Below are 17,051 nucleotides of genomic sequence, written 5' to 3' on the forward strand. Positions count from 1 at the left end.
GGGGGGCCTCAGAGGAGGTGTCCCCGGGCAAGAGGGAACGGGCTTAACCTTCAAGCTGGGGAGAAGGGGGTGTCAGGAGGTGTCTTTATTCAATAGCTTGTTTGCAAATGAAACAGACTTTGCTCAGTAATGTTTAAAATAATTTGATTTTAATTGATTGAAACCAATCCTTCAGCCAGCGCTGACCGATGGAAATATAATGTGAGTCACATTCCCTCATTTTAAATGTCCTAGTTGCCTTATAAAAAAAAGGGAACAGCTTAAATTATTTTTCATGATATATTCTATTTAACCCAGTATATCCAAAGTATTGCTATGTCAACATGTGGTCATTACAAAGAATTGTTAGTGACTTTTCTGCATTGTTTCTTTGCTGCGTCTTGGAAATCCAGTGCATTTTTACACGCGGGTGACCCTCTCAGTGCTTCCCCCACCTCGTCGCGGCCATGCAGCTCGGGCCTTACGTTCTGGGCAGCTGGGCTTCGGGCCTTCCGATAGACTTTTACCCACAGGAGCTAGAAAATAGAACCCTTAAGCGGTGTTTCCTGGTGATGAGGCAATCACGCATTTCCAGGCAGAGGCAGGAGAAGTGACCTGTAGGATTTTCCATTTTCAGGGGTGACTGTTAAGAACCTCCAGGCCTTCCAGGTCCTGCAGAACGTTTTCCACAAAGCCAGCGACGCCCTCCTCTGCACGCATGTGCTCTCGGCCGTCAGGACCATGTGGGCCTGGAACGCCCGCAACTTCTTCCTGCTGGAGTGGACCCTGCAGCCCATCTCGCAGTTCGTGGAGCTCGTGCCCCTGAAGCCGGCCCAGGTGCAGACGCATTTCTTCCAGCTGCTGGAGGCCCTGGTGTTCGAGCTGCGCTACGTGCCCCACGAGATCCTGGGGAAGGTGCAGCGCCTGATCAAGGAGAGCTCCGAGCCGCTCTGCACCCTCCGGGCCCTGCAGAGTGTCCTCAGGATCGCGGGCGCGGACCCACTCTTCACAGACATCTTCCGGGACTCGGGGCTCCTGGGCCTGCTGCTAGCCCAGCTGCGGAAGCGAGCCAAGGTCCTGAGGAAGTCAGGTGTGCAGACGCCTGGGAGGGGAGGGGGACAGGCTGGGCGTCCGTTAGCTGGGCCAGTTCTGCAGGCCCACTAGCCGCTCATCAGCTTCACCGAGAAAGGGGGCCTGCCCGTCGCTGGCCCATGAGGGCAGGGAAGGTGCCCCTGGGCATAGACTTCACAGAGCAGCAGCCTCCCTATCTCCTATGACTAGCCTGAGCCTCCCCACGGGGAGATGAGGGGAATGGGAGTAATTTTTTTTTTTGTTGTTGTTAATTCTCACCTGGATAATTTTTCTGTTGCTTTTCAGAGAGAGTGGAAAGGAAGGAGGGAGGGGGAGAGAGAGAGAGAGACTCCATCGATGTGAGAGAGACATATTGATTGGTTGCCTCCGGCATGTGCCTCAACCAGGAGAGTGGGGAGTGAACCTGCAACCCAGGTACATGCCCTTGCCCAGGAATTGAACCTGTGGCCCTTTGGTGCATGGGCTGACATGCTAACCACTGAGCCACTGGCCAGGGCAGGATGGTGCGATTTTAAACAGACTCATGGAGCTAACTCAGGCCCGTGAATTCTCAGCTTTCAGACATTTCCCCCCTGAGTGTGGAGCTGGGGAGATGGCGGGGGAAGGGCAAAGGGAAAGGAGCTCAGAGCTGGGCCTCTCTGAGGGAAAGACGCTCAGGGAGAGCGGGTGGGCTGGAACCCTGCTGTGCTGTGTACGGGCTCAGTGACCTTGAGCCCATTACTTAGCTCCTATGAGCCTCTCTTCTCCGCTGTAACATGGAAGTGTCTGTCTGTCTGTCTGTCTATCTATCTATCTACCTATGGCTGTTTTGGAAATTCAGTGAGAAATACCTGTAAAGGACCCATTGTCGTGCTCGGTGCATAGTAGGTACTCAAGAAAGTTAGTCATCTTATCCCTATTCACCCTGTGCTGCGCATGGAAGACAGACGACCCGCCAGGTGAGGAACTCTCACGCTGTGGAGTCCAGGAAGGACCGTGCCTCCTGGGGGTGCGGGGCTGAGGAGCAGGTGCCCCCGTCTGGGCATAACTGGGCCCCAAGCCAGGTCTCCAAGAGTCTTGTATGTGCTTCTTTCTATTGCTTTGTGAAGCAAAGGCATATCCTAATTATGAGACCAAAGAGTACCTCCCACTCTTGGTGTTCAGTGCTTCTGTGTTAGCTTAGCTGTGTATTGCTTCCCAGCAGCCCGATGTTGATTTACTCCTAAACCCAGTCCCAGGCCTACGACCACTCCCAGGAGAATGCAAACCTTCTTGTGAGCGGATGTATCTGACCTTACCCCTGCCTCTGTCGTTACATTTCTTGCTGTTTCTTGGATGCTTTGTCTCCTGGTTAATAAGCGCTACCTTTACTCATTCATTCACTCCCCAGATATGTACTGAACTTCCCTCTTGCGTCAGGCACTTTGGCTCTGGGGACTCAGAGGTGAGCGCACAGGCCTGGTGTGCCCCGTGGAGCTCTGGGGACACAGTCTACTCCGCGGTCCCTCACGCACCTCGTGCCTGTGGTGTGAGCTGGCAGCCCCCCCTTCCCCACAGATGTCAAACTCTACATGTGCTCCAAGGACGGTGAAGAAGGCAGGGCTTCGGGGATGCTGCAGAGCAGTGGCTCTCCCAGCCTGGTCCTCACGCCTGCCGATCAGCACAGATGGGAACTGGTTAGGAACACAGCGATAGGACTCCACTCGAGACCTCCTGAGTCAGAAACCCCGGGGAGGGGCCAGCTCCTGGGTTCCAGCAGCGAGCCTCCAGAGATTTCCGTGTGGTGCCCATTGCTCTAGGGCAGTGGTAGGCAAACTCAGTAGTCAACAGAGCCAAATATCAACAGTACAACGATTGAAATTTCTTTTGAGAGCCAAATTTTTTAAACTTAAACTTCTGCTAACGCCATTTCTTCAAAATAGACTCGCCCAGGCCGTGGTATTTTGTGGAAGAGCCACACTCAAGGGGCAAAAGAGCCACATGTGGCTCACGAGCCACAGTTTGCCGACCACGGCTCTAAGGGGTAGCAGGGTTACATCTTCTTACCTGGGCTGCACACGCCCTTATAATGGAAGCATTAGATTCACCTTTCTTTAAGAGGATAGGAAGCTGATGCAATCAGAGAGCTGGGATCGTACCATGTACATTAACATTCTTCACTGCTTCTTAAACGTTTCAGGGAACAAGGAGCCCGCCCTCGGTGTTGGGGACCCAGAGCGAGAGCTGACGGGTGTGATGCTGAAGACTGTGGTCGCGCTGCTGAACGGCTCCGTCCGGAACGCGGGTAAGGACGGCCACTGACCACGGGTCACGGCCAGGGAGTGAGCAGCACCAGCGCACAGGTAGCGTCCAGGGGCTGGTCTGTGGCCGCGATCATCGGGAAATTGGCAGACACCTCGGTGGACACCTTTCACTCTTAAAGCTGATAAATAGGGCTGTGAAGCAAAGGCACGTCCTGAATGATGAGACCAAAGAGTATCTTTCCCTCCCCACAAAACCCTCTGATTCCCTGCTGCTCTATGTGCTTCAAAACACCCGCATTGGAAAACGCAGGCCAAGAGCGCTCACCATTTTAAGGGAGTTCATTGGATGTGCTGGGCCTGTGGTGCACCCAGGGGTTCCCTCATCCCCAACTCCGCTCCCCGAGACCAGGCAGCTCCGTGCTGCTTTAAACAACATGGGCTCGGATACACACGTGTGTATGTTGTGCCATGAGGCAACGCAACAACAAGTGACAGCAGGGGCTTGGTGACAGATCACCGACACCAAGTGTGAGTGACAGTTCCCTGTGGCGGAAGGTCTCTAAGAGTAGACTGTGCAAGCTTCCAGGAGGTGCTGGCTGACATGCATGTTCCTGGGGTCACTCCCAGACACTCACCTGGCAGCAGGCCACGCGGGGCTCAGGAACCCGCCTCTCAAAGGCCCCCACAGTGCTTTCCATGGAGGGAGCATCTGGCCCAGGATTGGAGCCTCCTGCTTTGTGGAAGTGACCAGTCACGGCCACATCACGCCAGCAGGATAATCCGTTACTTCCTCCTGCTCATTCCATGTGAGCCTCCAAATACCAATCCTGGGGAAGAGGGTCTTAGAATTCCTTTAAACAAAAACATACTACCAGCCAGATTTCTTTAATCTCCCCCTTCCCAAGAAACTACCTAGGAAGTAAATATGTTCTTAATTTCAATTCTGGTTTGTTTTCACTGAGAATTTTGGCAGAGAGAGAGAGAGAGATTTGCCACCAGCCCTGGATTGGAGAATTATGTGGAAACTGGGGGTCCCTTGATGTGACCTGTGGGGATTGGGCTGAAACTGGCAGTCCAACACCACCTGCTGCTCCTGCCTGCCACTCCCGCTCATCCCGGCCCCTCTGTGCCTATCCCGGGCTCGTGCCCAGTCAGTCCTTATCCGGAGAGGCTCCAGCCATCGCCAGCTGTGAGCCCTGCATCTGGCGCCCACTGGTCAGCTGAGCGGCACTCCCACTGTGGGAGTGCACAGTCAACCGGTCATTCGTTCGCATAGGCTTTCATATCCTATACTAGAGGCCCGGTGCACGAAATTCGTGCACAGGTAGGGTCCCTAGGCCAGGCCGGCAATCAGGGCCAATCGTTGGGGCGATCGGGGGGACCCCGCTGGCACCTGCCTTGGCTGGCCTGGGGCCTGCAGGCTGGGGGCAGCTCCTGCATTGAGTGTCTGCCCCCTGGTGGTCAGTGTGCATCATAGTGACTGGTCATTCCACCCGTCATTCTGCCCTTCGGTTGATTTGCATATTAGCCTTTTATTATAATAAAAGCTATGATGTGCACTGACCACCTGGGGGCAGATGCTTAACACAGGAACTGCCCCCTGGTGGTCAGTGCACTCCCACAGGGGGAGCACCACTCAGCCAGAAGCCAGGCTCACGGCTGTCGAGTGCAGTGGTGGTGGTGGGAGCCTCTCTCGCTTTCGCAGCAGTGCTGAAGACCCCTCGGGGGCTATCCGCCTGCCGGCTTAGGCCCGCTCCCCATGGCAGGCAGAGATCCCCCGAGGGGTCCCGGACTGTGAGAGGGCACAGGCTGGGCTGAGGGGCCCCCCCCCCCCCAGTGCACGAATGTCGTGCACCGGACCTCTAGTATATAGATAAAGGGCAGAGGTATATCTAGTTAAAGTTTATATTACTTAGGTTTCTCAATTAAAAAAAAAAGATTTTTTTTTTTTTTTACCCCAAAACTGAATTCTGACTGGAGAAAAAAGTTTTTCTTTTTAATTCTCAGTTGAGCAGTTTCTCTTTTCCTCTTCTGCTTTTAACAGTGGGCATAGATTTTGAAAATAAACTTTCTAATGGGCAAAAGAGACACATAAAAAGGTAGCAAAAACAAACTTGTGGACTGTAAGGAAAAGCTTTCCTTGTTATTGAGACTGTGGCACCAGGCCCCTGTCACCCTGCCTGTCTGTCTGTCTGGCCTGCAGTTGTCCTGAAGGACCATGGCATGGTGCCCTTCATCAAGATCTTCCTGGACGATGAGGGTCACCGCGGAGCCTCCCTCAGCATCTTGGAACAGCTCTCGGCCATCAACGCCGAGGAGTACATGAGCATCATCGTGGGCGCGCTGTGCTCGTCCACGCAGGGGGAGCTGCAGCTGAAACTGGACCTCCTGAAGGTGACGTCCTCTGTGCTGGGCTTCCCCCGGACACTAGGTGGCAACACGGCCACGCGTTCATCAGTCAGGTGGCCACTGTATTACACACAGGGTGGCGCCAGCTGCAACCGAAAATAATCCCGCGCCCTCGTAGCGGACGCATTAGACATTTCTTTCTTATATGGTCCAATCAACGACTGGGGAAGGGCGTCATCTGGGGACAGCTTCCCCGGGGCATCTAATCCGGCTGCAGATGAAGGCCTGGGGCATGGAGAATCGCACAGTGCGTCCTGCAGGCCTAGCGCGGCACAGGGTAGCTTCTGGCCAGGGTTCTTCGGGCAGACCCGTGAGCAGCCTCCCCGTGGCCACAGGAGGGCCGGGAATTGTAGGCTCCGGTGGCAGCTGCTTCCCAGCAGCCCTGTCCCACGGGAGTGGAACCCCAATCAGCGGTGCCCAGCAGCTGTCGCGGTGCCTCGCCAGCATTCAGGGCGCCTCTGGCGGGCCCCAGGCCGAAGGCAGAGCCTGTGACAGCATCCAGGGGCCACAGCCCTCGCACCCGGAGCTCCTGCCACACTCCAGGAGGGTGCACAGGGGAGACTGAGCCACGAAAGGAAGTAGAGCGGTCAGGGTGGCAGCGGGCGTAGGGAAGTAGAACCCGGGTCGCCTCTGGGTAGCAGAGAGGAGCGCATGCTGTTCCTCTTTGGGGTGTTTTGGTCACCGTCCAAGTGTCTTTAAGCGTTAAAGACGATAATCAGTGTCACAGCCTGCACTGTTCATGGCCGTTCCTGCTTTTATTCCTCTCGTCTTTGTGGGTTATGCCTTTAAATAAAATCTTTCTTTTCTTATATGCTGCTTACGAGAAGAGCAGACAAAAAAAGCAAATATCCCAGGAGGCTGAGCTTGGAGCCTCTCGAACATTTGCAATACAACTTCATAAAATACATGCTCATGTGTCAGTAACACGCCACACTGGACAGCACAACCTCATAAAATACACGCTCGTGTGTCAGTAACATGCCACACTGGACAGCACAACCTCATAAAATACACGCTCGTGTGTCAGTAACATGCCACACTGGACAGCACAACCTCATAAAATACACGCTCGTGTCAGTAACACGCCACACTGGACAGCACAACCTCATAAAATACATGCTCATGTGTCAGTAATATGCCACACTGGATAGCACAACCTCATAAAATACACACTTGTGTGTCAGTAACATGCCACACTGGACAGCACAACCTCATATAAAATACACACTCATGTCAATAACATGCCACACTGGACAGCACAACCTCGCAAAATACACACTCGTGTGTCAGGAACACACCACAGTGGACAGCACAACCTCATATAAAATACACACTCATGTCAGTAACACGCCACACTGGACAGCACAACCTCATAAAATACATGCTCATGTGTCAGTAACATGCCACACTGGACAGCACAACCTCATGTAAAATAAATGCTCGTGTTAGTAACACAGCATATGGGACAACATGACTCTTGTAAAACACACGCTCATGTTTAGGAGCACACCACACTGGACAGCACAGCCCCGTGTGAAATACACGCTCGTGTGACAGGAACACACCACCTGGAAGACTGGTGAATTAAAAAAATGAAGTTTCTCTTAGAAAATTAAGCCATCAGCCTTACTGATCGCTGACCAAACACGCAGGGAATGGGTGAGCTTGTCTCAGCCTTGGCCTCTGCAGAGCCAGTGTCAGAGGCTGAGGAAGCGCTGCTGTCAGGACGCGGCCTGAGCCTCAGGAGAGGCTCCCCTAAAGGCGACACATGCCCATGCCTTCCCTGTAGCTCACAGGTGACAAGAAACAAGAGGGTGATTTAGTTCCAGGGCCAAAAACCATTGAAGGTGACTTATATGAAACCGACACGGAAAGTGAAGTGCCATTTGGAAAACACTAGTGCCTCGTATGATGTGAAATGGGGGGGCGGAAGGGGCGTGTCAAGGAGAGAGTAGGAGCCAGGGCTCAAGACCCGGTGACGGTGTACAGCTGGGAGGGGCCCTCCTTCACGCTGCCCCTCGTCATGTTCCCGCAGACACATGTCTGAGAGCTTCTGACACTGAATGGCACAGTCGAGTTTGAACCTAAGACGAGTGCCTCTCCTCCGCGCCACGCTGCTTGCTGCGTCCTTTCTCTCTGTCTGTGTGCAGCTGGCTTCACAGGCCCTCACGGTGCCGAGGACAGGGAAGCCGCCACGCAGCCAGGCCACGGCGCTCTGCTGGGGAGCGGCCGGATCTCCGTTTGTGTCTGACAGAGGCAGGCGGACAGGTCTAAGAGGAGGGCGTTTGGTTTGGGATCTCCGTTTGTGTGTGACAGAGGCAGGCGGACAGGTCTAAGAGGAGGGCGTTTGGTTTGGGATCTCCGTTTGTGTCTGACAGGCAGGCGGACAGGTCTAAGAGGAGGGCGTTTGGTTTGGGATCTCCGTTTGTGTCTGACAGGCAGGCGGACAGGTCTAAGAGGAGGGCGTTTTGGTTTGGGATCTCCGTTTGTGTGTGACAGAGGCAGGCGGACAGGTCTAAGAGGAGGGCGTTTTGGTTTGGGGTCTCCGTTTGTGTCTGACAGAGGCAGGCGGACGGGTCTAAGAGGAGGGCGTTTTGGTCTTACTTTGCTCGGAGAGTCCGAGTGTCCGGTGCGTCGCAGAAGAGCTCTGCCTTGCTCATGGGAAGTTCCTCTTGTCTCATCACCTGCCCAGAGGTGCCCATTGGAGTGCCGCCTGGGTAGTGCGACTGGTTTCTGGAATTGCCAATGCAAAGCCATTATGGTGTTTTACAGATGCAATATCATTGCAGCGTCGCACTGTCAGGAGAGTCGTCAGGGACAGCACTGTGTGAGCTGTTTTAACCGTCACTCCCGGGGCCAATGCTGCCTTCTCCTGGGTGCCAGCTGCTGCGGGGTGGTCACGGGGTGCCTGGAGCTGCCGCTACCCTCCCAGGAGCAGGGCTGGCAACGTCCTGCCGTTCCAGGGAACGGTGGGGAGGGTTGGGGCCCCAGAGTGTTCCAGACTCAGCCACCGCGGAGTCCTGTGAGTGCTGACCCAACTTTTGCTGAAATCTGCTGTGGGGTTTGCCTTTCTTCCAAATCATCTGGGGACCGGTTGGAGCTTCAGAAACAGATGGACAATGAGCTTTCTGCTGGAGGCCCTTTCAGAAGTAGTGAGTGGACGCTGCCAGAGCACCTGCCTGCCTAATGGGTCACATGTCGAATGAGGGGGATACATGGAGTGAGGGGACCTCGAAGGCAGGACCCGGCCCCCAGGAAGGTTTGTCCTCTCTGAAGTGCACACACATCAGGCGTCACCCTTACCTCCATTCCCTGAGGCAGAATCAGCCAGCTGCTCCTGAGGAGAAAATCCCTCCAGAAACCCACTTTGGGGCAGTTGTTGCCGAAACCCAGTGGCACTTCCGTACCAATACAGAAGTGCATGTGACCGCACCACCAAATTCTGGCAAATGATAACTGCGTTAAAGAATAATGTAAGCAAATGAATTTCCCTCCACAGCAGGTGGAGCCGTGATTGGGTTATGTACAAATTCAGATTGATTTGCTAATATACATTTAGCTGCTCAAGTCTGAGCTTAATCATATTACCTCACCGATCTTCCAGCATGACACATGGAAAATTATGAGGAAGAACAAATAATAGAATGTGAAATAAATCCTGTTAGTCCTAACGTAGTTAGCGCTTTGCAGCAGACATCCATTTTATAGATTCAAGCTGGAGGAATGCTAACTCAGAGACGATGACATGGTAACTGAGTTAAGGAGGAGAAAATGGGCTTAACGCTGACCTTTCCTGAAACGTGTCAACCCTAGCCTGATTACTTTGACTTCAGCTGATTAAATTTGCTCCCTGCCGCAGACTCGCCCGCCTTGGTGATGCATTGTCACGCAAAGTTGAGTGACAGTAATGGAGACCCTTCTCCTGGGCCCCCAGTTCCTGACAAATTGTTTCCTGAAGTAGCACGGTATTTATTTCCCTTTATGATAGAAATGTTTCTCTCTAGTTGCTATGAAATTAAGCCTTTGTAATTGGATTTTGAACTCTTTACTATATGACTCTGCAAATATGAAATTAACCCCATCCCAAGAAATAATAGAGCAGTCTAATTTCTAATGAGATTACCCCATTCTAGATAATGACCCTGAATTTAATAAATCAAACAAAGCAACAATTAAGGACAGCCATCCCTTTCTCCCCCCTCCTAGCAGGAGGAGAAAAGGGCCGTCCAGGAATTACAGGGATCAGACATTCTGAGACACAGATCATAGAAGAACCATTACTGGGTGGCTTCTCCTTTTAAAATATCTGCTCTCACCACTCTGAATGATGGAGTCCTTCTGAGCAATAGCTGGTGTCAAATTGGACAAAAGTAGACAGTGGAAGAGGGGGTTTTAGTGTTTGGACAATGGACTATAATCTAATTAGTTTTTTTTTTTCATTGCTTTCCTTTTCTGGTATTTGTTTTGTCATATGATAAACAGAAGAGCTTCATTCATTCCATTTGTCCTGGACAACTTCTGTGGTTTAGGAGCCATTGAAAGACTTCACATAAATTTGGATGATTTGACATCCGAGAGCAGCGGTCGCCAACTGGTGGTCCGCGGACCACTGGTGGTCCGTAAGGTCCTAAAGGTTGGCGACTGCTGTCCTTGAGCATAAAATTCCTGATGTCTTCATGGTTTATTTACTGTTCAGGGCACGAGTTTCATGGCCAGGCGCCGAGGTCAGCTGTAGACAGCACAGCGCTCACTGACACACACATGTGTTCAGCCTTTCCCGTGGCTGGTCAGTGGCAGGAAGGAAGCACCACCACCACACACTTCAGGGTTAGAGTGTGTTTCCAACTCAGAGAAATAAATACTAGTGTCGGGAGTGAATTTCTCACACAGGCAGCACGGACAGCATATCTGTCTGCAGCCTCTTCTGGCCCCAGTGTCAGGTAATCAGGGAAACTTCGCCACTAGGCCCACAGGTCACCTCCTATATAAGGCCACCCGGCAAACACTGGGAGACAGGAGACCTACCTAATACATAGAAGCAAGCACAAAGAGGCCGCCAAAATGAGAAGACAAATAAACATCCTTCAAATGAAAAAAAACACAAGAAAACTCCAGAAAAATGTAGGTAACCAATTCACCGGATATAGAGTTTAAAACAATTGTTATAAGGATGCTCAAGAAACTCAGTGAGAACTTCAACAAAAATATAGTAACCTTTAAAAAGGATAAAAAGGAAGTAATAAAAAAAGCCATCAGAAATAGAGAATATATTAGAAGGAGTCAATAACAAATGAGATGGAGCAGATGGTGAAATTAATAATTTTGAAGACAAGGTAGCAGACAATACTTAATCAGAATAGAAAAAAAAAAGAATAAAAAATGGAGAACATTTTAAGGGTCCTCTGAGATAACATCAAGCATAACAACATTTGCATCATAGAAGTACCAGAGGGAGAAGAGAGAGAGCAAGGGATTGAGAACCTATTTGAAGAACTAATAACTAAAAACTTCCCTAATCCTGGTGAAAGAAATAGACATGCAAGTCCTAGAAGTGCAGAGTCCCAAACAAGATAAACCCAAAAAGGCCCACACCAAGACACAACATAATGAAAATGGTAAAGGTTGTAGATGAAGAGAGGATCTTCAAAGCAGCAAGAACAATACAGTTAGTTACCTACAAGGGAGTTCCCATAAGATTGTCAGCTAAATGCTCAACAGAAAATTTTCAGGCTAGAAAAGATTGGCATAAAATATTCAAAGTGATGAAAAGCAAGAACTACAGCCAAGACCACTATACCTGGCAAGATTATCATTTAAAATTGAAGGAATAATGTGTTTCCCAGACAAGAAAAAGCTAAAGAAGTTTATCACCACAAAACGAGTATTACAAGAAATATTAAAGGGACTTACTAGTATTTAAGATGTAGCAAAAGAAAAAAAAGAACATAAATGTGAATAATAAAATGGCAGTAACTATGTACCTATCAATAATCACTTTATATGCAAATTGATTAAATGCTCCAATTAAAAAATGTAGGGTAGCTAAATGGATAAGAAAATGAGATTGATGCATCTGCTGTCTACAAGAGACCCCTTGTAGACATGCAGACCTTGAAAGTAAAGGGAAGGAAAAAGATATTTCATGTAAATGGAAACAAAACAAAACAGAAAGCTTTGATAGCAATACTTATGTCAGACAAAATAGACTTTAAAACAAAGGCCATAGTAAGAGACAAAAGATATTTCATAATCATAGTGGGATCAATCCAACAATAGACTATAACCTTTTTAAACAATTACCTGTTCGTGCACCTAACATAGAAGCACCTTAAGCACCTGATGGACATACAGGGAGAGAGTGACAGTAATACAGTCATACGAGGGGACTTTAACACCCTATTGACATCAGTATAGATTTTTCCAGACAAAAGTAAACTAAGGAATGGTGGCCTTAAGTGACGAAGTAGACCAAATAAATTTAATTGGTATTTTTAGAGCATTTCACCCCCAAAACAGCAGAATATGCATTATTTTCAAGTTGCACATAAAACATTTTTTAGGATAGACAACATGTTGGGCCACAAATAAGTCTCAATAAATGTAAGAAGATTGAAAAAATTATCAAACATCTACTCTGACCACATTGGTATGAATCCAGAAATCAATTTCAAGAAAAAACCCCTGAAAAACACAGAAACACATGGAGGCTAAATAATATGCTAGTAAACAATGAGATCAAGGAAGAAATGAAGAGATATCTTGAGACAAATGAAAATGAAACACAGCGACTCCAAATCCATGAGGCCCAGCAAAAGCAGTCCTAAGAGGGAAATTTATAGTAGTACAGGCCTACCTCAAGAAACAAGAAAAATCTCAAATAAACAATATCACAGAACACAATTTCTTGTAGTCTCCCATGTCGCCAGCAATTGGAGAGCTAAGCCAGACACATGCTGAGTACATTGCCCGGTTTAGTAATAACTAGATTTGTCAAAGCTGAGACTCCTTCACTCTCGCAGTTTCATGAACTTGATCTAATTTAGCTCTCGAAATTGCCTCAGATTGGGAATTTCAATGTGCCACATTTAACAGCTTTCTTTCTAGTGTTTTTCGTGTAGCAATTGTGGCCATTGCATTTGGGGGTATTTTCTTTTCTATATATTTTTAAATTTAAAAACATTTTACTTTTCAGTTACAATCTACATTCAGTACTATTTTATGTTAGTTTCAGGTGTACAGCATAGTGATTAGACAATCACATACTTTACAAATTGTTCCCCCAATATTTGCAGCACCTACCTGGCACCATACATAGTTATTACAATCTATACTAATAAAAACCTAGGTGACTCTTGTGCCCTCAACGTTATCACAAGATGGCCGCCCCATGTCATCACAAGATGGCCGGCCCCACGTCACCACAAGATGGCCACCATAAGATGGTCACCACAAGATGGCCTGCAGGGGAGGGCAGTTGGGGGTGACCAGGCCTGCAGGGGAGGGCAGTTGGGGACAATCAGGTTGTCAGGGGAGCAGTTAGGCATCAATCAGGCCGAGATGGGAGCAGTTAGGGGGCAATCAGGCTGGCAGGCAGAAGCGGTTAGACGCAATTAGGCAGGCAGGCAGGCAGGCAGGCGAGTGGTTAGGAGCCAGCAGTCCTGGATTGTGAGAGGGATGTCTGGCTTCCAGTTTAGGCTTGATCCCTGTGGGATCGGGCCAAAACTGGCAGTCGGACATCCCCTGAGAGGTCCCAGATTGGAGAGGGTGCAGGCTGGGCTGAGGGACACCCCCCTAGTGCATGAATTTTGTGCACTGGACCTCTAGTATTATCTATAATAATAAAAGCATAATATGCAGATCGACTGAATGATCGAACAGCAGAACGACCGACTGTCCGGATGACCTTCCGGATGACCATGCTATGACACGCACTGGTGCCAGGCCATCCAAGGCAGGTGCAATGCGATTGGTCAGGGGACCCCACCATCACCCCACAATCGCCTCACAGAGGGAAGCCCAAGCCAGCCAAGCAATTGCATCACATGCCTGTCACCCACAGAGGGAGGCGACCAGTGGTGGGGGAGAAGGGGGGCAGTGCCACACAGATGGCAAGTAGTGGCAGCAGTGGGGGAAAGGAAAGCCCCAATAGGCCCTGATCGCCGGCCAGGCCTAGGGACCCTACCCAAGGGGTCCTGGATTGCGAGAGGCCACAGGCTGGGCTGAGGGACACCCTCCCCCCCCCCCAATGCACGATTTCATGCACCGGGCCTCTAGTTAATTATATTTCCTACTCTACATCCTGTGACTATTTTGCAACTACCAATTTGTACTTCTTAGTCCCTTCACCTTTTTCACCCAGTTCCCCAACCACCCTCCCCTCTGGCAACCATCAGTCTGTTCTATTTTGTTTATTCCTTTATTGTGTTCTTTAGATTCCATGTATAAGTGAAATAATATGGTATTTGTCCTTCTCTGATTGACTTATTTTACTTGGCATGTTATCCTCTAGGTCCATCCATGTTTTTACTAATGATAAGATTTCATTATTTTTATGATTAATTAATATTTCATTGCATACAACACAGCATTTTTATCCACTCATCTGTTGATAAGCATTTGGGTTGTTTTCATAGTTTGGCTATTGCAAATAACACTACAATGAACATAGGATAGCATGTATCCTTTCAAATTACTGTTTTGGGTTTCTTCAGATATATACTCAGAAGTGAAATGGCTGAGTTATAAGGGAAGTTTAATTTTCAATTTTTGAGTCACCTCCATACTGTTTTCCATAGTGACATGCACCAATCTGCATTCCAATGAATAGTGCACAAGTGTTCCCTTTTCTCTACATCCTTGCCAGCCAACATTTCTTTGTTTGTTTTTTTAATTCTCACCTGAGGACATGCTTAGATAGAAGAAGGCAGGGGGGCGGGGGAGAGAAAGAGATGTGAAAGAGAAACATCCATTGGTTGCCTTCTGTACGTGGCCTGACCAGGGATTGAACACTCAACCCAGGTTTGCGCCCTGACTGGGAATCGAACTGGCAATCTTTTGGTGCACAGGATCATGCTCAGCCAAGTGAGCCACTCCTGCCAGACCCAACATTTGTTGTTTGTTGATTTATTGATGATTGCCATTCTAACAGGCATGAGGTGATATCTCATTGTGGTTTTAAGTTGCATTTCTCTGATGGTTAGTGACATTGAGCATCTTTTCATGTCCATTGGCCATCTGTATGTCCTCTTTGGAGAATTGTCTATATGGGTCCTCTGCCCATTTTGTAATTGGATGTTTGTGTTTTTGGTATTGAGTTGTATGAGTTCTTTATAAATTTTGGATATTAACCCTTTATTGAATGTATCATTGTCAAATATCTTCTCCCAATGGGTAGGTTGTCTTTTTGTTTTGTTGATGGTTTCATTTGCTATGCAATAACTTTTTAGTTTGATGTAGTCCCATTTGTTTACTTTTTTCCTTTGTTTCCCTTGCACAGTGAGACATCTCAGAAAATATGTTGCTAAGACAAATGTCAGACTTTATAGCTTACGTTTTCTTCTAGAAATTTTATGGTTTCAAGCCTTACATTTAAGTCTTTATTATGAGTTTATTCTTATATATGGTGTGAAAACATGTTCTAGTTTCATTATTTGCATGTGTCTATACAATTTTCCCAGCACCATTTATTGAATAGACTGTCTTTACTCCATTGTATGTTCTTGCCTCCTTTGTCCTAATAGTAATTGACCATATAGATGTAGTCATTTTTGTCTATATTCGGCTGTATTGATCTGTATCTGTTTTTATACCAGTACCTTGCTCTTTTTTTTACTATGGCCTTGTAGTATAGGTTGGCATCAGGTAGTGTGATATCTCCAGCTTTGTTCTTTCTCCAGATTGGTGAGGCTATTCGGGATCTTTTATGGTTTCGTATATTTTTTTGGGTTATTTCTTCTAGTTATGTGAAAAGTGCCATTGGTATTTTTATAAGAATTGCATTGAATCTAGAGTGCTTTGTTGAGTATGGGCACTTTAATGATGTTAATTCTTTCTATCCATGAGTATTTTATATGCTTCTATTTATGTATATGTTCTTCAGTTTCTTTCTTCAGTGTCATATAATTTTTTGAGTACAGGTCTTTTACCTCATTGGTTAAATTTATTCCCAGGTATTTTATTTTTTTAATGCATTTGTAAATGGGATAGTTTTATTAGTTTTTCTTTCTGATAGTTCATTATTGGTGTATAAAAATGCAAGTGATTTCTGAATATGTATTTTGTATACTGCTACTTTGCTGAATTCATTTTCAGTTCTAGTAATTTTTGGTGGAATCTTTAGGGTTCTCTATATACAATATCATGTCATTTTCCAATAATGACAGTTTTACTTCTTTCTTTTCAATTTGGATGCCTCATTTCTTCTTCTTGTCTGATTGCTATGGCTAGGACTTCTAGTACTATGTTGAATAAGAGTGATGAAAGCAGACATCTCTTTTTTGTTCCTAATCTTAAGGAAAAAGCTCTTAGTTTTTGGCCATTACGTATGTTGTTGGCTTTGAATTTTTTATATATGTCTTCATTATATTGTAGTATGTTCTCTATTCCCACTTTGCTGAGAGACTTTATTATAAATAGGTGCTAGATTTTGTCAAGTATTTTTTTCTGAATCCATTGATATTATCATACTAGAGGCCTGGTGGACGAATTCGTGCACAGGTGAGGTCCAGCTGGCCTTCTCCAATTGGGGCTGATTGGGGTCAGGCTGGCCGGGGAGGGGGGCGGTGGTTGGCTGCTGGCCCTACCCCCGATTAGGGTCGGGGGCTGATCGGGGGTAGGGGAGGCTGTGGGGAGGGGCCGCAGGAGGTTGGCTGGCTGGCCCCACCCTCAGTCGGGCCGATTGGCCGGCCGCAGTGCACGTCATAGCGACCAGTCATCCGGTTGTTCTGGTCATTCTGGTCGCTTGGCTTTTATATATATGGATGATTTTTACCTTTCATTTTGGTTATTTGGTGCATCACCTTAGTTGATTTACAAATATTATACCAACCTTGCATCCAAGGAATACATCCCACTTGATCATGATGTATTGATATTTTTTATATTGCTGAATTCAGGTTGCTAATATTTTGTTGAGGATTTCAGCATCTATGTTCATCAGGGATATTGGCCTATAATTTTCTTTCTTTGTAGTGTCTCTATCTGGTTTTAGAATTAAGATAATACTCCCCTTGTAAAATGAGCTTGGGAGTCTTCACTCCTCTTAAATTTCTTGGAATTATTTAAAAAGATAAGTGTTAGTTCTTTTTGAATGTTTAGTAATATTTACCTGTGAAGATATCCAGTCTAGGA

The 17,051-nt window shown here is 47.7% G+C and overlaps 1 protein-coding gene across 1 annotated transcript in view; it reads left to right on the top strand.

Moving 5' to 3' along the window:
* Positions 1-17,051, top strand: part of WDFY4 (WDFY family member 4) — a 234,656-nt gene that overhangs the window by 20,556 nt on the left and 197,049 nt on the right. Inside the window, exons 8-10 of the mRNA XM_054729209.1 lie at positions 617-1,069; positions 3,230-3,334; positions 5,497-5,687. Of these exons, the coding sequence (XP_054585184.1) occupies positions 617-1,069; positions 3,230-3,334; positions 5,497-5,687 (749 nt within the window). The remainder of the gene's footprint in view (positions 1-616; positions 1,070-3,229; positions 3,335-5,496; positions 5,688-17,051) is intronic.

This window comes from Eptesicus fuscus, chromosome 17 (genome assembly GCF_027574615.1).
Source record: "Eptesicus fuscus isolate TK198812 chromosome 17, DD_ASM_mEF_20220401, whole genome shotgun sequence".
Taxonomy (NCBI): Eukaryota; Metazoa; Chordata; class Mammalia; order Chiroptera; family Vespertilionidae; genus Eptesicus; species Eptesicus fuscus.